At 40.8% G+C, this 21,766-nt stretch overlaps 1 protein-coding gene across 3 annotated transcripts in view; it reads right to left on the reverse strand.

Annotated features, from left to right (window-relative positions):
* Positions 1-20,152, reverse strand: part of MMUT (methylmalonyl-CoA mutase) — a 30,933-nt gene extending 10,781 nt beyond the window's left edge. The window contains exons 1-10 of one of the 3 annotated variants that reach the window (XM_040983513.1): positions 20,069-20,152; positions 16,442-16,862; positions 14,772-15,139; positions 11,602-11,759; positions 9,239-9,410; positions 7,231-7,479; positions 5,594-5,705; positions 3,793-3,908; positions 2,756-2,871; positions 998-1,129 (exon numbers count right to left, since the gene is read on the reverse strand). In XM_040983513.1, the coding sequence (XP_040839447.1) occupies positions 998-1,129; positions 2,756-2,871; positions 3,793-3,908; positions 5,594-5,705; positions 7,231-7,479; positions 9,239-9,410; positions 11,602-11,759; positions 14,772-15,139; positions 16,442-16,826 (1,808 nt within the window). In that variant the 5' untranslated portion in view covers positions 16,827-16,862; positions 20,069-20,152. Of the gene's footprint in view, positions 1-997; positions 1,130-2,755; positions 2,872-3,792; positions 3,909-5,593; positions 5,706-7,230; positions 7,480-9,238; positions 9,411-11,601; positions 11,760-14,771; positions 15,140-16,441; positions 18,184-20,003 lie in introns of those variants that run through there. The other 2 variants (XM_040983511.1, XM_040983512.1) reach the window with 2 other exon arrangements.
* Positions 20,153-21,766: the final 1,614 nt, after the last annotated feature.

Below are 21,766 nucleotides of genomic sequence, written 5' to 3' on the forward strand. Positions count from 1 at the left end.
TTCTTCCTAGCTGACTGAAACGTCATTTTCACAAATAGTTTGCTCGTTTAAAGTGACAAACTTGCATACAATGTAAAAACTTTTTATTTCTGTTAAAACATTCATTTGAATGTATACATATGGTATAGTTTATTGCTTCTCTGGCTGTGATAAACCAGACAACTCAGCATTAAATCAAGCACAATGTCAACTGATGCAAATTAGTGAAACTATAAACACAAGATAAAGAAGGAATCCTCGAAAACCTCATCAAAACTGCATATTATAGAAAAATTATATGTGAATTTCAGTTTCTTGTGCTAAAATAAACTTATGTTTTAATTTCATTTTCCCACAAATTTTCTAACGTACTTACATATGCAGCTGCTGCCTGCATAACATGGAACAGTTTTAGAGTAAACATTTTTCAAAGCAGAAGTACAATGGAAAAACTGATTTAAAACCACAAAAATCAGTAACATAGTTGTTTGTACTATTTATCCAGTATTATATACTGTTATAATATTATGCTGTGTTTTTCTATGATTGGTAGAAAACCTAAATCCGTACTGCCATGCACATGTAAGTAACATGCTAATGTCCAGAAGAAAGACATCATGGGAAGACAGAAATCTTCCAGTCCTGTTACAGTATCATAGAATTACTTTAACTTATACAGATTATCATTCACCAAAAATGCCATCAACGTTTCACCTGTTAGTGAATAATCGATGCATGTATAATCATATATTATATATTATAAATGAAATGTATATAATGCATATTTAAGGAATTATGTATAAATTGTATATTTTAATAACCATTGTGCATAATTCACTATATTCAATATAAATGCTCTAATTAACATTTATTAGTTTTACCAAAACTACAGAATGATAGGAAAGTCAATTCAAATATTTTCCAGGCTGTGCATGACAAAGCTAAACTCCAGCAGAGTCGAGGTAATTGTGTTAACAAAAAAATAAATTATGGCTTTAAGAAAAATCTGACATTTTACCTCTTTATAGCAGATGTTATCTCTTTACTTTCTCCAAATTCCTGGCGATAGGCTCCGCTTACCATACGGTCACTAGCTTTATGTTCACCAAACACCTTCTTCATGGCATCTGTGATTTCTCCAACTGTACATCTAAAATAGTAGATGCAGGTTCCAATAACATTAGTTTCAAGTAAAGATATTTAATAATCAATTCAATTAAACATACTTTATTATACAAGTAGAAAATAGGGGTCAAAAACCTAAATAAAGTTTTTAATTTATTATGGAAATACCTTTCCTGATAGTGCTTATGAAAAAGCAATGCTTGATGTCTTTACGTATTATACTCTCTTTTCAATACTAGTCAACCAGAAGTAATTGAATGAACTTAAAACTTCAAGTAGAGAAGTATCTGAAGGTTACTGAATAATTCACCATTTAAAAATACAAATCAATATGGGGACAAGTACAGTGGCTCAACAGGCTAACCATCTGCCTGCCAATGCTGGCTTCCAATATAGGTGCCAGTTTCAGTCCTGGCTGTTCCCCACTTCCTATCCAGCTCCATGCCTGTGGCTTGGGCAAAGCAGAGAACAATGGCTGAAATCCTTGCGAGCTGTACCCATATGCGAGACCTGGAAGAAGCTCCTGGCTCCTGGCTTCACATTGGCTTAGTTTTGGCCAGTGTAGCCATTTGGAGAATGAGTCAGTGGATGGAAGATCTTTCTCTCTGTTTCTTCCTCTTTGTGTAACTCTGCCATTCAAATAAAATAAACAAATGAATACAACTCAAAAAAAGTGTTAAAAAACATAAATGACTCCCACTAATGCTTTTTCATAAGAAGTGAATCTTTCAGCACATTCCACTCAAAAAAGGAGCTTTGGTGAAGATGGTGCAATCTGAGAGAAAGCAGATGCGGGCCCGGCGCGGTGGTGCAAGTGGTTAAGGTCCTCGCCTTGCACGCCCGGGATCCCATATTGGCACCGGTTCTAATCCCAGCAGCCCCGCTTCCCATCCAGCTCCCTGCCTGTGGCCTGGGAAGGCAGTCGAGGACGGCCCAAAGCTTTGGGACCCTGCCCCCGCGTGGGAGATCCGGAAGAGGCTCCTGGCTTCGGATCAGCATAGCATCGACCCTTGTGCTCACTTGGGGAGTGAATCATCAGACGGAAGCTCTTCTTCTCTGTCTCTCCTCTCTGTATATCCACCTTTCCAATAAAAAAAATAAAATAAATCTTTAAAAAAAAAAAAGAAAGCAGATGCAATGGGGAAAAATGTCAACAGGAGACACAACACTGTGAAAAGTACTCTACTCCTGAAACAATAAATGACTTTTTTAAAAAAGGAAGAACGAAGTTGGTCTTTTTTTGGTTGCTTTATGATTGAAAATAATTCAGAAGCAATGACAGGGTAAGTTCTTCCCATAAAATTTCAGATAAATGTGCCCAGCCATATACTTATTGAAATATCAAGATTACAAACGTTAACATGACGATATAAACACAGCAAATTTCAACTTGCAAATTTCAACTTGCAAAAATAGCTTCAAATGCCTTAAAACATGGTAAAACACACAGATTTTGTATGCACTAAATTCCAAGTACATAAACATTATAGATGTACAGATACATAAGGGAAATTAGAATCACATTGATTCCGATTTTCATTATTTTCCTTTTGGATTTACATGGTTTATATGCTCAAAGTTTTATTAAAAAAAAAAAACTACAAAGGCCACGTTCCAGAATTCGGAGATCTCCACACCTACACAGCTTTACCTTGCACGAGCTGCATCCACCGCAAGAGCCAGGATATTCCCATCTCCACTGGCAGCGCATTCCGTTAGTGCCGTAAGACAGCGTTCAGCCACCGCTTGATCCCTGCTGGCTTTGATCTGAAGCAAAAGGACAAGTACACAGGTAGGATTGGGCCCTGACATATACTAAACAGACTTGTTCAACAATCCCAACCTCAAAAATAAGAGACAAAAAATGAAAGGGGGCAGGCATTCTGGTGTGGTGGGCTAAGTCGCCAGCAGCAACACTGGTATCCCATTTCTGGGTGCTAGTCTGAGTCCTGGCTACTCCTCCTCTGAGTCATCTCCCTGCCACTGCACTCAAGTCCTAAGGCCCCTACACCCACATGGGAGCCCCCAGGGAGGTCCGGGTCCCGGCTTCGGTCTGGCCCAGCCCAGGCCACGGCAGTCATTTGGGAGTCATTTGGGAAGTGAACCACTGCACCGTTCCTCCTCTCTCTTCTGTCTGCCCCATCCTCTTGGTAACCCTGTGCTTCACATAAATAAATAAATGTTAAAAAGAAAAAGAATAATATAGAACGAAGGAAATTCATTCATTTGGTGAATTTATTGACCCAGGGTTTTCTAAAGTAATATTAGTTTGATAGAGCCCTGATAAATCAGAAACAAGCAAAGTAGTTACATTTCTGATTTTCCCAAGCACGCTTTAGGCCTTTGTTTTTTCCTAGAGCAGAAAGACACCAGAAACAAATGGGTCAATTACATAAAGTATCTTGAAGAAACACTGAAGATTACTAAAGGGGGAAAAATAGAACTTTTACAGAATATTTAGTTATATTTCAAGTTTCCCTTAACTAATTAACAGGCTGGATTGAATTCTGGCTGCCAAAATTACTTATCCTGAGCAAATTTGTCAGTTTCTTCTTTAGTTTTCTTATCTTTAATATGATAGGAAATAAAAACAATCTCATGCATTGTCATAAGGAGTAAGTAGGACAATGTAAGGACTTATCCAGTTCCTAGAACACAAAAATACCAAACAAAAATAGCTGTGAATACCTTTTTGATTTTTTCAATCTGCTTGTTACGCACTGAAGTGTTATCAATTGCCAGGACTTCTACAGATTCTTCTTTTTCCAACTGGTACTTATTGACTCCAACGATTACTTCAGAACCTATTAATTTCCCAAAAAGAAAGTAGCATGTTGATTCTATTTATAAGCAACTGCCTACAGTCACACTCTAATGACAAGTTTAATCTTAGGTGGTTCTCCTTACTCTCAGTAAAACTGCAATACAGATCAGCAAAGTCCAATCTAGCCTGGGACCATAAGGAGAAAAGGAATATACTCAATTGCACATAAGGGGCCAGTGTCGCAGGTTAAGCAGGTGCCGGGAACAATTGCATTTTATATCTAAATGTAGGGTCGAGACCTGGCGCCTCCACTTCTGATCCAGCACCTGCCAACAAGCCTGGGAAGGCACTAAATGATATCACAGTTACTTGAGTGCCTGACACCAATGTGGAAGGTTCCATGGGCTTCTGGACTTCTGGTTTCACTCTGGCTAGCCCCAGCTGGGAGAGCATCTGGGTGCATATCTAGCTGGCCTATCTTTCTACTTCTTTCTGTCACTCGGCCACTCAAAAACACACTAAGAAATCTCTGTAGAGTAAAACTTGTAGTATTCTCCCAACCAGTTTCTGAGACTTTCTGGTAAACTCTCTTCAATCAGAGGCCCAGCACAACTGTTCAACTAATACTCCCCCTACAAGTGTCAGGACCCCATAGAGCCACCGGTTCATATCCTGGCCTGGGAAAGCAGAGGAAGATGGCCCAAAGCCTTGGGACACTGCACCCACATGGGAGACCCAAACGAGGCTCCTGGCTCCTGGCTTTGGATTAGCTCAGCTCCAGCCTTGATGCCATCTGGGGAGTAGAGTATGAAAGCTCTTCCTCTCTGTCTCTCTTTCTCTCTGGAAGTTGGTCTTTCCAATAAAAATCAGTAAATTAAAAAAAAAAAAAAACTTCAAACAATCAAAGCAGTAATTAACTTAGTAATCAACTAAGATTTATAAGGTAGAAATATTTTTGGTTAAAGGTTAATTCTCTAACAGTATCTGGAATTATGTTACAGCCAATAACTATTTTTTTAAATATTTAAAGTATTATTTTTAAAAACACTATTTTTAAATAAGCATTGTTGTTGAACTGAATCAATGAATATCTCCAAACACAATACGATGACTATCAAGAGTCATTGAGGTTATCGTCAAAACACTGGTGCCATCCACTTACAACGTACATGACAATATCTCAACATTTTTGCAAAAACAAATTAAATTATATATTTTGGTGCAAGAAATGTAAAATGCATATATGCTTTTTAAATAATAAGCATTTTCCATAAACTTTTTTGAAGTCCTTCACATATATGAATTTCAAAAATTTCTGCATGAAAATAAATCATCTTTTAATTCTCTTCCCCAGAGACTTTCGAGGTTTTACTGATTTATTTATTTATGCATTTACTTATTTGAGAGGCAGATTAACAGAGAGCAATCTCCTTCTACCGGTTCACTCCAAAAATGACAACTATAGCTAGGTCTGGGACAAGACCGAGGATCCTCTGCCAGGCTCCTGCAGAGAGGCCATCTCGCGCTGCCTTCCCAGGCACGTTAGCAGGCAGATGAATCCAAAGTGCAGTGAAGACTCAGACACAATTGGGGCATCACAGACAGCAGCTTTTCCTGCCGCACCACCTGACTCCTTACTCTCCACCAACTTATGAAGTATCCGGGTCAAGCAAAATCATATTTTTAAATCCTAGCTCTCATGTATCATTTGTTTCACTTTCTTACCAGAATCTATTCTAGCCTGTCTTCGGGCGGCACATTCTTCAATCTTGAGTTTAGGTATTCCCTCGGCAACAGCTTTAGCCATTCCACCCATTTCCTCAATTTCATTGATGAGCTAAAAAGAAAAAAGCAGATTAATAAAACCAAAGGAAAACATCAAATTTTTCTAAAGTGCATGAATTATTTATGAATGTTGTATAGTTACCCTAATAAAATGATAAGTTAATGTTTCACAATAAACATTGATGGCACCATCTGGGATTTCTATGTTCAAAGTTACACATAAAAAAAAAAAACAAGCAAAGGTGCTTCAAGAAGTTCACAGAAGGAATTGAAAGATATTTTTTTTTGCAAAAAAAAATATTTGAAATCTACAAATTCTTGTCGTAACACATATTTTCCATGGACTTTTTGAAGACCCCTCATGTTTTGGAAAACACAGTCGTCTCATTCAAAACGTGGGAGGAAAGTGCAGACAGCACCAATGTTCTCAGTTACCTTTAGTTACATAAACCAAGACAAAATATGTTTCAAAATGGAATTGTACTTTTGATTTGAGAAAGAGAAAGGGTGTAACTCCTTCTTTAATGAAACCAGGAACAATCTAAACCTTCAATCAGTTTCATATTTGATGACAGAAAAGAAGCGGTAGGAAAGAACAAAAGAAGTAGAAAAGAAGATCAAACTTAATTTTCCCTGAAGAATTCAAGAAAGAATCTATCAGATTTCAAGGAAGATATGGCCGGATGGGAAACTGAAGAGAAGGAGACTGAGACAACTTGAGTACTTGCAATTGCCTTCCTGATTCTGTGAGAAGAACTGAAGTTTACTTTCTGAATGAAATCCCAAGAAACACAGGGAAGGCAACAGTGAGATACTTCACTGAAATAAAAAGCTGTATAGTAAACAGCAAGCCTACAGACTAAAAGCAGTTAAAACAAAGAAAACACAAAAAAGAGACAATACAAACTGTATTAGAAAACTTTGAAATTTCTGAGTGGAAACAATTTCAAGCCGAATCAGACTATGAATCAAGTATAAGAACGAACATGGAAATTTCCAAACAGAAAATTTAAATAATTGATCTCTTATACCATTTTTGGAGGTTGCTGCTATATGAGTGTCATAACAGAATTTAAAATTCATCCCAGGGCCCGGCGGCATGGCCTAGCAGCTGAAGTCCTTGCCTTAAACGTGCCAGGATCCCATATGGGCACCGGTTCTGATTCCGGCAGCTCCACTTCCCATTCACAAGCTCCCTGCTTGTGGCCTGGGAAGGCAGTCGAGGATGGTCCAAAGCTTTGAGACCCTGTACCCGTGTGGGATACCCGGAAGAAGTTCCTGGATCCTGGCTTCGGATCAGCATAGCATCAGCCATTGCGCTCACTTGGGAAGTGAATCATCAGATGGAAGATCTTCCTCTCTCTCTTTCCTCCTCTCTGTATATCTGACTTTGTAATAAAAATTAATAAATCTTTAAAAAAATTTCATCCTAGAGAGAGTGTAAAGATATTCTCAGGATAGTCACAGAGAAGTTCAGGACCTATGCCCAGAGAGAAACCAATTCAAGCAAGGACGGGATGGGAGCACTTCAAGAACAAGCATAGGAAGCTGCTTCAAAAGCTTCCTTGAAAACTGACCTTCAAAGCGGCGTTGTAAACATCGTTAGTGAGGCACTCCATCATGTACGAGCCTCCCCAAGGGTCAGCCACTTTGGGAATCCCAGATTCTTCTTGAATGATAATTTGAGTGTTCCTGGCAATCCGAGCACTTTTCACAGTAGGCAAACCCAAAGCTTCATCAAAAGAGTTTGTGTGCAAGGACTGAGTCCCGCCAAACACAGCTGCCATCGCTTCTATTGCAGTGCGGACAATATTATTGTAAGGATCCTAAAGTGTTTGTGAAGAAACAAAATAAGCAAACAGTTGATAGTTCCTGTAGCTATAAAAACAGTATCATTACCCATGACTGATTTATATTCTCTATACCAATATCTATATTAGGTTTCTGAATACTTAATAAAATTACCATCTTAGTGAACAAATCAGAACTAAAATTAAGAGGCCAAAGATTTAATCTATTTTGAGGCAATAAAACATTGCCTCTTATAGTCCTCTCAAATATGAAATACTTCTTATGCCTACTCTATCATTAGTATATTACAAAATATACCTTTTTTTTTTTAAAGATTTATTTTTATTATTTTGTTATTGGAAAGGCAGATGTACAGAGAGGAGAGACAGAGAGGATGATTCACTCCCCAAGTGAGCGCAACGGGCCGATACTATGCCGATCTGAAGCCAGGAGCCTCTTCCGGGTCTCCCACGCGGGTGCAGGTTCCCAAAGCTTTGGGCCGTCCTCAACTGCTTTCCCAGGCCACAGGCAGGGAGCTGGAAGGGAAGCGGGGCTGCCGGGATTAGAACCGGCGCCCATATGGGATCCCGGGCGTGCAAGGCGAGGACCTTTAACCACTTGCGCCACCGCGCCGGGCCCAAAATATACCTTTTTTTAAAAAATTTATTTTTTTCTCAAAAGCAGAGTTAAAGAAGGAAAGACAAAGATCTTCCACCTGCTGGCTCACTCCCAAAATGGCTGTTACAGACAGAGCTGAGCCGATGTGAAGCCAGGAGCCAGGAGCTTCTTCCAGGTCTGCCACACAGGTGCAGGTTCCTGAGTTTTTGGGCCCTCTTCTGTTACTTTCCCAGGCCACAAGCAGGGAATCAGCAACCCTGTGATATGGTAGTGCTTACAGGTAGATTAACCAGGTGGTGGATAAAGCCACCAGCTGTACCGCTGGCATCTCCTATGTGCTCTGATTCAAAACCAGGCCGCTCTACTTCAGACCAGGTTTCCTGCCAATGTAACTGGGAAAGCAGGAGACTGGTCCAATGACTGGGAACCCTGGACCCATGCTGGAGACACAAAAGGACCTCCTGGCCTTGGGACAGCCCTGCTCCAGCTGTTACAGCCATTTAGGGAGTAAACCTCTGCCACTCACGCTCTTGAATTTTACCTTTCAAATAAATAATAAATTAAAAATTATAGAAACAGATTAAAGCACAGGACACAAACTGGCACCCCTATGAGATCTTCAGCTACAACCTCCCACACCAAACTTTTTAGATAGGAAAAAGGGCACCAATTTGACTTCAGTGATCTTTATACTACTAACCACTAGAGGGAGCCCAGATTACTTGTTACAATATGGGTAACTACAAATCAAAGGCCCGAAAATATCTAGGATGCAGGGCTCCTGACTATCCCATTGTTGCTTAAAAGAGTAACTTTATTAAAGTCTCTATTTATTTAAAATCTAGTATTTATTTTATTTTAAAAATTGATTTGAGAAGTAGGGAAAGGAAAAGAGACAGAGAAATCTCAAATCTGGTTCACTCCTCAAATGAGAGCAGGGCCAAAGCTAGGATACAAGAATTTAACGCAGGACTCCCACGAGGGGAGTGGGGGGGGCAGAACTCAATTATCTGAACTATCACTGTGACCCACCATGTCTTCATTATCACAAAGATTGGAGTCAGGAGACAAGGGTGGGTAGCAAACCCAACCCCTTGCATAAATAACATGTGCATCTTCACCAGCGTGTTAACCGCCAGAGCAGTCACCGCCTGGCAGCTCTGCTTCCAAGCATACCTGTTCAGTAAGGGACCATCCTGATGTCTGACAATGTGCTCGTAGAAGAAGAGATTTAGAGTCCTTAGGCTGGAACATTTTCTCTATTAAGTGAGCCCAGAGTCTTCTCCCAGCTCTCATCTTTGCTATTTCCATGTAGAAATTCATCCCAATTCCCCAGAAGAAAGACAACCTTAAAACAGTCATGTGAAATCCAGAGTTTGGTTAAACTTACCAATACAAAAAAGAAACTATATGATAAAGCTATATGTGATATATCAGAAACAATATAAAATAAGAACACAAAAACACTAAGAAACCATGGTCCAGGTTTTATATAAAATAACTGAATTTGAATTAAAAGCACTAAACATATATTCACGTAATACAGATATAACTTTATGCATGCAGAAGAGATAACTGATTATTTGCTTCAAGCAAGAATTATTTATTTTCAAATTGGTTTTCTTTAGGAATTTAAGAATTTTTATGTTCTTAACTATTAAGAAAGATCCATTTGCAAAAAAGAAATTTTGGGAAAATCTAATATGCATATATAAGGCCAGGATCGTCTATGAAGGAAACAAAACAATAAACTACCTTTGTTTGAACAAAACAAGTTTTTGTAACGAGTTTTTTTTTTTAATTTTTAAAAAAATTGGGGAGGGCTGGTTGGTGTTGTAGCATCAGCTTAAGCTGCCACCAGCAACACCAGCATTCTATATGGGCACAACTTCTTGTCCTGGCTGCTCTACTTCCACTCCAGCTCCATGCTCATACAGCTGGGACAGTGCAGAAGCTGAGCTCCTGCCATCCATGTGGGAGAACCAGCTGAAGCTCCTGGCTTTCTTCCATCTGCCCAACCCAAGCTATTGCAGTTACTTAGACAGTGATCTAGTGGATGGAAAATCTCCTCTCTTCCTCTCTCTCAGTTTCTCTGTCTGTAACTCTGTCTATTTTTTAAAGATTTATTTATTTTTATTGGGAAGTCAGATTTACAGAAAGGAGGAGAGAGAGAGGAAGATCTTCCATCCGATGATTCATTCCCAAAGTGACTGTACTGGTCGGCACTTAACAGATGTGAAGCCAGGAGCCAGGAACTTCTTCCAGGTCTCCCACATGGGTGCAGGGTTATAAAGCTTTGGGCCATCCTCAATTGCTTTCCTAGGCCACAAGCAGGGAACTGGATTGGAAGCGGGACTGCCAGGATTAGAACTGGCGACCATATGGGATCCTAGTGCATTCAAGATGAGGATTTTAGCCATTAGTTTACCACACCGGGCCCAAGGAAAGACATTTTTAAATAATTTATTTGCAAGGCAGAAAGACAGAGATCCACTTACTAGCCAATTTTCCAAATGCTTGGGATGGTCCCAAGCTGGTATCTGCTGAAGTGGAAAGCTAGGAACTCAATTAAAGTCTTCATGTGGCAGGCAGCAACCATATTACCAAAGCCTTTGAAGCTGCCTCAGTCTCAGAATTTGCTTGACTCTAAAAATTACTTGAAATTCTATATAATATTATAATATTTCTGTGTTTGGGTGATAATATATAAATATTTTATTTACTAGTTCATTTAGAATAACAGTCCTACATAATAAAAGTAACATTACTTACAAAAAGATAAATACACCTCTTGTACACTTGCTGTACACTTAAGAAAAAAAAAACACTTGGAATCTTGTATTTGTTTCTACATTCAATCTGTTGCAACATCATGTATCATGTAACTTCCAGAAAACACCACTATAAACTCTTGAAAAAATGAAAGTGAAAGAGAAGTTTCAAGGTTATCAGAGAAAATAATGTTTACTTCAAAGACGCTAGAAGTGATCCTGGCTTATGCCAGGAGCCTATGGATGATCTTTTGAGAATTGCTGTTGTTAAAGTTTACAACATCCTTATGTACAGGAACAATCCTTGCTGAAAGAACTTTGTGAAGGCAGAAGCCATGGTTGCTCTGTTACATTACCAGCATCTGGCTTGGCCTTCACAAAGCTTAACAAGTGACTGCTACGCTAACCGAACCATTGACTGATTTTTAACCCCCACATGGAAATACTTTATAACTTCATGTATGCAAAAATAAAAGTTCAATGATCCTAATATTATGGTAATATATCAGACTAATTCGTAAATAAACTGTGTTCTGAATAGCTGCTGATATGTGTCTAATTTACAAAGCAATATGTCCAAATTGAATTATATTTATTTTGCTTATAAAGAGCATTCACTTGTTCTCTTATTGCTCATATACAATGTAAAAGAGTCTAAATCTAGCATGACATTCTTATATAAAAACTTTCATCTGTATTTTGCTGTATACTCATAAAACGATCCTATTCATTTTCTTAATAGTGAGACAATATCTAAATTTAGCTTACCTTGGTGCAAATTCATCAATTGTGAGGCCAGCCTGCAGTCCAGTTCTGCAGTACTCCAGTCCGTCTGCTATAGTATAGGCCAGCTCCAAAATGGCATCAGCCCCTGCTTCCTGCATATGGTATCCACTAATTGAAATTGAGTTGAATTTTGGCATGTTCTGTGTAAAACAATAAAAATATAATGGTGAATGAAGGTCCAAAAAGGTTCTCCTAAATCTATTTTGCAAAATAAATACTATCTTAAAATCATGTTCAGCTCAGATATCCTCAGTCATGTGTTACCTGAAAACATGGAATGCTTTTACTTGTTACATGAAATTTACTCTCCAATTTAATGATCTTTCTAAAATGTTCTTACTTATTCGAAAGGCATCATGATAGAGGGGGAGACAGACAGAGAAAGAACCCTTCACTCCTCCGAGGGCTACAAGGGCTGAGACTGGGACAGGCCAGAGCCAGGAGCCAGGAACTCCCACTTGGGTGACAGGGGCCCAGTGACTTGGACCGTCTTTTGCCACTTCCCCAGGCACATCAGCAGGGGCCTGGCTCAGAAGCGCAGCAGCTGGCAGTTACACCAGCACATGTGATGTCATATCCCAAGAGGCAGGTTATCTTGTTGTGCCACAAAGACAGTCCATACTCTCAAATTGAAATGATTCACCCATGAACCATCATCAAATTTATACCTGTTTTCCCATTCCGGTGGGAAAGAACAGGAACAAAACATTAAGGCTAAAAGTTTAAGTTTTTGTTTTTTAAAGATTTATTTTTATTATTTTTTTTATTGGAAAGGCGGATATACAGAGAGGAGAGCCAGAGAGGAAGATCTGCCATCCGATGAGTCACTCCCCAAGTGAGCACAACGGCCCATGCTATGCCGATCTGAAGCCAGGAGCCTCTTCCGGGTCTCCCACGCGGGTGCAGGGTCCCAAAGCCTTGGGCCGTCCTCGACTGCTTTCCCGGGCCACAGGCAGGGAGCTGGATGGGAAGCGGGGCTGCCGGAATAGAACTGGCGCCCATATGGGATCCCGGGCATGCAAGGTGAGGATCTTTACCACTGTGCCACCGCGCCGGGCCCAAGTTTAAGGTTTTTTAATTATCTAACTGAGGTTAAAAACACAACCTTTGGCTTGAGAACTGAACAAGGACATCTTTAATTCTAAACTATTCGGACTTTAACTCCACAAGACTTCACAGAATTTATAACTGGTTTCATCCGTTGAAGATGTATAAACTTAATGGTACTTACTAGTTGCTAATTTCCTTACTTGAATGAAAGTATCAAACATGAATAAGCACATAATAAAAAAATCATGTCCTATATATTGAAACAAAGCCAAAAAAAAAAACAAGGCCTAGAAATGAGATTTTAGCTTAATTTACTATGAAATTTAATGGTACGCATTTCCAATATGGATTCCTTCTGCCACAATCACTACGGAAATTAAAAATTAAAATATTTTCCCAAGTTTATACATTAGGTGGAGTATATACCACACATATCCTAGAGAATTAAAAAATTATCATCCTTCCCATGACAATAAAACATAAGTCAAATGAAAACTTTGCAGAAGCTCAGTACAGTGATAGTCTTCGAGTCACACCACTTAAATCATTGTCATTTAAAGAGCTGAGGCTGTAGTTTCCTAAACTACAAAATAGATAAAATAACTGTAATCTTCCTCATGGATTGTTTTAGGATCATTAATAACTATTCATCAAAACTAGCTGATATTGTCATTCCAGTACATAGTAAGCACCAAAAAAGTTGCTTTCATCGTTAATGTATGATATGGATTAAATAACCATATGCACGTATGACATGCATCAATCATACGCATTATATGAGCACATACACCTCAAATATATAGCGTACATTTTCAAACGTTTCATATACAACTAACCAAAATTCTTAATACGCCCTCTCAAATCAGTCACATAGACCTGCAAATCTCCTTTTTCCCTGGACTGTACATACAAGAAACAACACACAGGCACTTGGTTATGCAGCTTATTTGCTGAATTTAAGAATAGCAGAAAAAATACAAAATTGAAATATTATTCAACCTCTAAAAGGAAATTCCAACACATGCTACAACATGGGTTAAGTCTTGAGGATATTACCGTAGGTAAAACAAGCCTATCGTAAAAAGCAAAATAGTACATGAATCCACTTATATGGAGAAACTAAATTAGTCCAATTCAGAAAGACAGAATGCGGTCCCTGGCACATAGGCACACCTAGAGGGACAGGGAGGAGAAGGAGAAGTTACTGTTTAACAAGCACAGAGTTTCACACTAAAGAGTTCTGGAGTTAGGTGGTTGCACAATGTAAACATAACCAACGCCACTGATCTGTACACTTAAAAATAGCTCAGATGACAATTTTGTTAAATGCATTTTGTCACAATTAGAATTTTTTAAATATAAATGAACATTTTCTGGTCTGTGTCTACAAGCAACTATAAATTGGTGGATGACATTTTACAAAGTGAAATGACTAAGCATAGATAGTACAAACTGGTCCTCTATTTCCCTCCTCCTGGAACAGAGGAACCATACATGCAGAGTGCAACGAAGAAAAACTACGCTCAAGCTTTCCTTGCTATGTGTGAGAACACATAAGGCTTTTTAGTGTTCCTCCTGCACATTTCCCCTAAGTCAGAGATACAGGTTCTGCTTTGCTACAAACTTAATCCACCTCCTTCCTCAACAATGAGCTGACACTCTGACAAGAAAGTGAGAAAGAAGATGGAGTCCTGATAACTGTGCAGTTGACCATATCAGCGAGCTCCTAACCCACAAAAACAGGAACAACTGTTATTTGTCTTTGTCATACATTCCTAAATAAAATTCTCCTGTGTAAATGCTTTTGCAATTGAAACAAGATAATAGAACATACAATTTTATTCAGTGCAACTCATCAACAGAAGTAACTAAACAGTACAGGTAATAATAAATATCTATTGCTCAGGTTCCTACAGCAAATGACAGACCATAAAATTATTAAAAAATAAAAAAAAGTAAAGATAGCTTTACCAACACCCTAGCTTTAGACCGTAGCTATTACTCAGACTTGACTACCAAATTCAGATCAATTCACAGCATTGTGCAAAAATGTCTGCATTCAAAAAACAAAAGCAAAAGTTGCAGCCATTAATAAGCTATACCTGTGCTGTGTACTGGAAGATGTCAGCAATGATCTTCATGGACGGCTCTGGAGGAAAAATGTAAGTATTTCTGACCATAAATTCTTTTAAGATATCATTTTGGATTGTACCAGTGAGTTTCTCTTTAGGTACTCCTTGTTCTTCTCCAGTTACTATAAAATTTGCAAGAACTGGGATAACTGCCCCATTCATGGTCATGGAAACTGACATTTTTTCTAAAGGAATTCCATCAAAAAGGATTTTGGTGTCTTCCACGGTGTCAATGGCAACTCCAGCCATTCCAACGTCACCACGAACTCGGGGATTGTCTGAATCATAGCCACGGTGTGTTGCCAGATCAAAGGCAACCGATAATCCTTGCTGACCAGCTACAAATACAAAGACAAGCAATGCAGGGGTAAGAGTTGGCCAGCAAGATCAACTGTTTACTAGTAATTCTACTAAAATCGTTAACTCATTTCAACATTGCGTACATTTACAACAAATCTTTCTATGCACAAACTCAAACAAATTTACCCAGATACCTAAGTTCCTAAGAGACTCAGTTGTTTCCCACATGCCAAATATACAAATTAAGTCCTGAATTTCATTATAAGAATGGAAAAATCACAGGATTTAACCTATCTCGGATCTGAGTCTATTTTTTAAATACGAATAGTTTTTGATGGAAACATTCTAAATTTAATGAGAAGATCTAATGGTTCATAGTTCACATGTGGCATTTGGATGGTCACCATTTCTGCTTCTTTTATCTTACATGATCGTAACAGGTGTCTTGACTATTCTGGCATTTCAGAACTGAATTCTAAAAAAATCACACCTCACTTTCCAGAGCAAAATTATAAAAGTCATACAAAAATTTTAAGTAACCAAAACAGTCCACACTAAATATAAATTCAATCCTCTATGAGCAATATAAACTTAAAAATCCTCCAATTTAGCACTCAAATAATAATTGCATTCTAGATAAGAAGATTTCATAAGTACAACTTGCAGCAAATGAATGCCAGATTGTACTAAATTTGTTAGCAATACATTCTAATGTTTCTTATTTCCTTTAGGTGGTAGGCTAAGCATCAGCCTGCAATGCCAGCACCACATGCAAGCACCAGTTCTAGTCCAGGCTGCTCTGCTTCTGATCCAGCTCCTTGCTTAGGGCCTGGGAAAGCAGCAAGGACGGCTCAAGTCCTTGTCCCCTTCAACCACATGGGAGACCTGGAGGAAGCTACTGGCTCCTGCCTTCAGATCAGTCCAGCTCCAGCCACTAAGGCCATTTGGGGAGTGAACCAGCAGATGGACAATCTTTCTCTTTTCTTCTCTCTGTAAATCTGCCCTTCAAATAACAATAAAACTTTACAAGAAATAAATACTCTCCCCTGCAATTTTTATCCTAACGTCCTATCTCTTTGTTCCCATACAACTTCACTTCATCTAAGTGTTTTCAAATAGCATGTACATGTTTTTCATTTTCAAGGATTTAGCACTTCATTCTTACTCGTCTATTTGACCATGGAAGTTAAACAGCATACATTTTTTTTTCCAGAGTATGGATTTAGCTAGAAAATTAAAAGTATCATCTTAACAGAAATTAACTAACCTTCCTTGCTTAAAAAAATAAATAAAAGATATGCATCTTATAAATACAATGTCTCATATTTTTAAAATCTCACCCTTAATATTATCCTTATAGAATTTGTTGCTCTCTTCCACGGTGCTAAAGCCAGCATACTGGCGAATAGTCCAAGGCCTAAAGGTATACATGGTGGGATATGGCCCACGTGTGAATGGCTTTACTCCGGGAAGCTCTTCAGGTAAGTCCTGAGTATCCCTCCTGGAATATAAGGGCTTTATAGAGATGCCTTCTGGGGTGTGCCATATTAGGTCTTCTGGGTTTTTGCCTTTCAGCTGCTTCTTAGCAAGGGCAGCCCATTCTGGATGAAGTGGTTGTTGCTGATGCAGACACCGTGTCCTGATTAGCCTGGAGCTCCTTGACTCTTTTATCCCCTTCAGGCAATGGGGTGAAAGTGAAAACAGCTGAGTCTTAGCTCTCAGCATGCTGGAGCAAAACACTCAACAGTGATCAGAACTGACCTAGAAGAGAAACAAAATACATATATATTCAGCAGACATGGGGGATATTGACAAGACGGCTAAAAAGAAAGCACAGGGTGTATCAGTCTGATTTCACCTATTCCTGGTTCTATTCACTGTGACTGATACTTCTGGCCGCCCTTCTCCACACTCAGGGTCTTTGTTCCAGCCTGTCTTCTTTCCTACCCTCTTGGCTGGCTTTGCTAACCCTATCTTTCACCCCCTCTAATCAATTCCACACTAGGACAACATTTTCACAAAATGTTTCAGAGGCTCTGTGTCATTTAGAGGACACAGTATAGCATCCAAATTATTGCTTCATGCAAAACATTTGTATTTAATATCTACTTTGTGACAAATATTATTCGGTGATAGAGATCAACCTGGGGAAAAAACAGACAGAAGTTCCGGGACCTGGTCTCCACCCACACCCTGGATTCACTTCTGCCTTTGTGCTCCAAATGTTTCGTGTTCAAAAAACACCAGATTACCCGTTGTTTCCTGCAAAAGCCAAGTTCTATGAACCTGTTGCTGCTCTTATTCTTGTTCATAATCTTCTTTGGCTGATTGAGGTAAGCCACTGACTCCAAAATGCAAGGTTTCTGTGTGCTGAGCACAGAGAGGACGCTAAGGACTTCTCAGACAGCGGTAATTTTAGTCCCCACAACACCAGCAAGAAGTAGGAACCAATATCATCTCCATTTGACAGAGTATCCAGCTGAGGCACAGAAAAAGCAGCAGTTGAATCAAGACAACTGCATTTCAAGCCCATGCATTTATTTAACTAATAGGCTCACAAACTGTCCATGAACCCCTTAGGTTGGGCTGATTGGATTCTGCATTGATCCAATTCCCCATCAGTCTAAACTGTTCCTACATTATGACTAATTCCCAGTAAACAGCACACAAAATTCACAAAGTGACTGGATCCAATTTCAACATTTTATAGTTTTTTAGAAATCAGGATTCAAAAACAAAGGGCTTAATCAAAATTCCACATAACATTGAACCATTCACCTGAATTACGAAATGCTTGTTAGAATTACACAGTCTCAATATAGTGCCTATTATTTTAACAGGTTTGAGGTGTATACTTTCTTAATATATTCATCACACATTATAATGGATAAGACAACAACTAAAGTAACTATAAAATCATATTTTCAATGCAATGTATCAACTATCAACTTAATTGAGCTCAAGTTAACACTTATTTTCGAGTCATAAATAAGGTGCACAAACCACCAGTGTATTTACTTAAACTACTTTATAAAGCAAGTCATCCCTGGTGCGGTAGCCTAATGACTAAAGTCCTGGCCTTGCATGCGCCGGGGTCCCATATGGGCACGGTTCTAATCCCGGCAGCTCCACTTCCCATCCAGCTCCCTGCTTGTGGCCTGGGAAGGCAGCAGAGGATAACCCGAAGCCTTGGGACCCTGCACCAGCGTGGGAGACCCAGAAGCTCCTGGCTCCGAACTGATTCACCTCCCCGCCATTGTGACCACCTGGAAAATGGAGTAGAAGGAAGCTCTGTCTCTCCTCTCTGTATATCTGCCTTTCCAATAAAAAATAAATAAACCTTTTTTAAAATGTAAATTGCCGGGCCAGGCGCGATGGCGTAGTGATTAAGGTCCTTGCCTTGAATGCCCGGGATCCCATATGGGCGCCGGTTCTAATCCCGGCAGCCCTGCTTCCCATCCAGCTCCCTGCCTGTGGCCTGGGAAAGCAGTCGAGGATGGCCCAAAGCTTTAGGACCCTGCACCTGCGTGGGAGACCCGGAAAAGGCTCCTGGCTTTGGATTGGCTCAGCTCTAGCCGTTGCCGCCACTTAGGGAGTGAATCATTGGATGGAAGATTTTCCTCTCTGTTTCTCCTCTCTGTATATCCGCCTTTCCAATAACAATAAAAATAAATCTTTAAAAAAAAATGTAAACTGTCAACATATATTAAAAAGTTTTAGAAATGTCTCAACCATTCCACTGAGAAATACCACACCGGGGAAAGTTGCTATAATAACACATAAAATTAATGTTTTCTGAGGTTTTCATAAAGTGAAAACTACATCATGTGAGTTATAGCCTATACAAATGATAATTTTTAAGGAGTTACTAAACTATACTTAGGGAATAATCTCTGAAATCGTAACAGTAGTCATGTTTGGTACTAGTACAAAGGGAAAAGCAGCAAGCTCTGAGGGCTCACACTGTAACATTGTGAGTTCAGCTGCCAGCGCCTGTTCAAGTCCTGGCTGCTCCACTTCCAATCCAGATCCCTGCTAATGCACCTGGGAAAGCAATGGAGGATCGAGCGGGCCCCTGTACCCTTGTGGGAGACCTGTAAGAAGCTCCTGGCTCCTGGCTTTGGCTTTTGCCGCAATTTGGGGAGTGAACCAGAAGATGGAAGAACTCTCTCCCTCTGTCTTTCAGGAACTCTACCTTTCCAATCAATAAAATTTTACTGAGAATATTCATAGAACTTTCTTAAACCCTAGCAAATGCTTGCAAAGTGCCTTAACGACAATTTCTTGAGAAGTGCATGGCAAATTGGCAGAGCCTGTAAAAAATCGTTTAGGTAAGAAGGGAACTGCTCTTAGTGGCAATAAACACTCAAAGTTATCTCGGAAGACCCACCGAGAGAGAGGTTAAGAATTGAGAACAATGCGCAAGGAGAACACAAGCTACTGATGACCAGTGTTTCCCACAGAGCAATAAAACCCATTGGTGATCTCCAAAACACATCTGTCAAGGGCTTCGTGGTTATTAAAAAAAAAAAAAAATCGCCCTCTTTCTAGGCAAAACTGAGAACTCGTTAGTGACTGCCACTTCTCCGTGACTTGAGGCTTTTTGTTCCCATTCCATGTTTCTCACCCACCGACATTCAGAGTCACGGTGAGTGTCGCCACCTCTTACAAAACCTCACAATAACCCGAAGCGCACCACAGGGCAGACGCAGCGAGCGTGCAGTGTCTCCCTCAGCCCCTCGGAATTTTTGGGGGGCGCAAAGACAGATAATCCCCTTCCTCCAGACAGTCCACTCGCGTTCTCGAGAGCCTCGATGAAAACTGTGATCCGAGGAGCTCGGTTCAAGAGGAGGAACCTGTCACAGCAGAATCAGACAAAGTCAATAAAGGACAAAGGCTCACAGGAGACCAGAGGTGCCGGGAGCCAAAAGCGTGCAGAGATCGCAAAGGCGCACAGAACTACTCACTGTCCAGCCTCCCTTCACCTCCACTGCAGCCGCAGCTGCTTCACCCGGCCTCAGCAGCCAGGAGCGGACCCACTCCGCCTGACCTCTTATCCCTGTACTGCGCAAGCGTGACGGGGGCGTAGCCCGACACCGCCCTCCTTCCAGCCAATAGAATCGCGCCGACGCTGGCGCGTTTCGATGACGTTAGCAAAGGCCTAGAAGCCGCCTCTTGCTATGGGCTTTCCGCTATGTGCCGGTCAACATCCGGTTCTTCAGAGTTTTGAGTGTTTGGGCGCGAATTGAGTGACAGGTCTGAGAGACGTCGGTGGAAGCGGTAAGTGGCGGTAGGCGCTCATCCCGTGGGGTGGGTCCGCCCGGCGGGATCGAGTCCTTGGAACCTGAGCAGAAACGAGTGCTGCTCTACCAGGTCGGCACTTGGGAGCCGCGAGGGGCGACGCCAGCTCCGGTGGCCCTGCCCGGCAGCCCGGTGGCCCTGCCCGGCAGCCCGGTGGCCCTGTCCGGCAGCCCGGTGGCCCTGCCCGGCAGCCCGGTGGCCCTGCCCGACAGCCCGGTGGCCCTTGCCCGGCAGCCCGGTGGCCCTGCCCTGCAGCCCGGTGGCCCTGCCCGGCAGCCCGGTGGCCCTGCCCGGCAGCCCGGTGGCCCTTGCCCGGCAGCCCGCGGTGCGTGGGCTCGGCGCGGAGCCGGCCTCGGTGTCCCGCGGAGCTGGAGATGCCCGACCTCCAGCCGACGGGCGAGGGAGCAGCTCCTACCTCCCGCAGTGACCCTGCCCGGACCAGCTCAGCCTTCCTTGGACCTCTGCTGTCTTCCTTTCCTGAAAAGCCTCGCTGGAATGTTCTTGGCCCTGAACACACACCACAGTCTTTCCAATTGTCTTGTCACCCAACTCTGGCTGTTTGCTCTTGAATGTTTTATTTCTCTTCTTTCTGCCAAAATATAGCAAAACGTGATTCTAGCAATTTTTCTCTGGATACTGCATGTTCTCACGCATATCACACACACAAGCCAAATCTGAAAGACTGATTCACTCCTTCCAACTTCGTTTTTCAATCTTATTGAAAAGAGAAAGAAGAGGGGTTTGTGGAAGGTTGGTGTTTTTAAGATATAAAGAAAGAGATTCACCTGAAGTACTTCCTTTATTGTCTGTGTCTAGCCCTACAAATTACCTATATGATTTAGCTATGTTGTGTAATTAATTCCAGGGGTCTAGTGGCAGGATGGTTACTGGTTTATCTACATAGGAGGCTTTAAATACATACAGAAAGTAGCACACCCGTATATATGTATACATGCTGCTTATCTGCTGCCCCTAACTTCTAAGTTACATTCTTTATGGCCTAATACAAGCGTAAGTGAACTCTCCTCTGTGCCTTTTGTCAGAAATGAGCTTGGTAATAAAGGATCATTAGAAAGAGAACAGGAATTACTCTCACTTCTGCCGTTGACGTAACCATCCACACTCTCATGTCCGTGTTTCCATTTGTTGGAATACCAGATTCCATTTGAAATACCCAATTCCGTCTGTTGGAGGACAGAGTAGATCGGTATCGCTTGTACCCTTAGCACAGAGTGAATCACAGCCGACTGTAACATGGGTTCCCACAGCAGAGGTGGACAGTGTAATCCTAGAAAAGGTCTCCTTTTGTTGGCATAAATTGAGTTAATGGTAAGTCTGTTACTTAATGTGACGCCTGCGTATTA

Source organism: Ochotona curzoniae, unplaced genomic scaffold (assembly GCF_017591425.1).
Source record: "Ochotona curzoniae isolate NIBS_2020 unplaced genomic scaffold, NIBS_Ocur_1.0 contig_3819, whole genome shotgun sequence".
Classification (NCBI taxonomy): Eukaryota; Metazoa; Chordata; class Mammalia; order Lagomorpha; family Ochotonidae; genus Ochotona; species Ochotona curzoniae.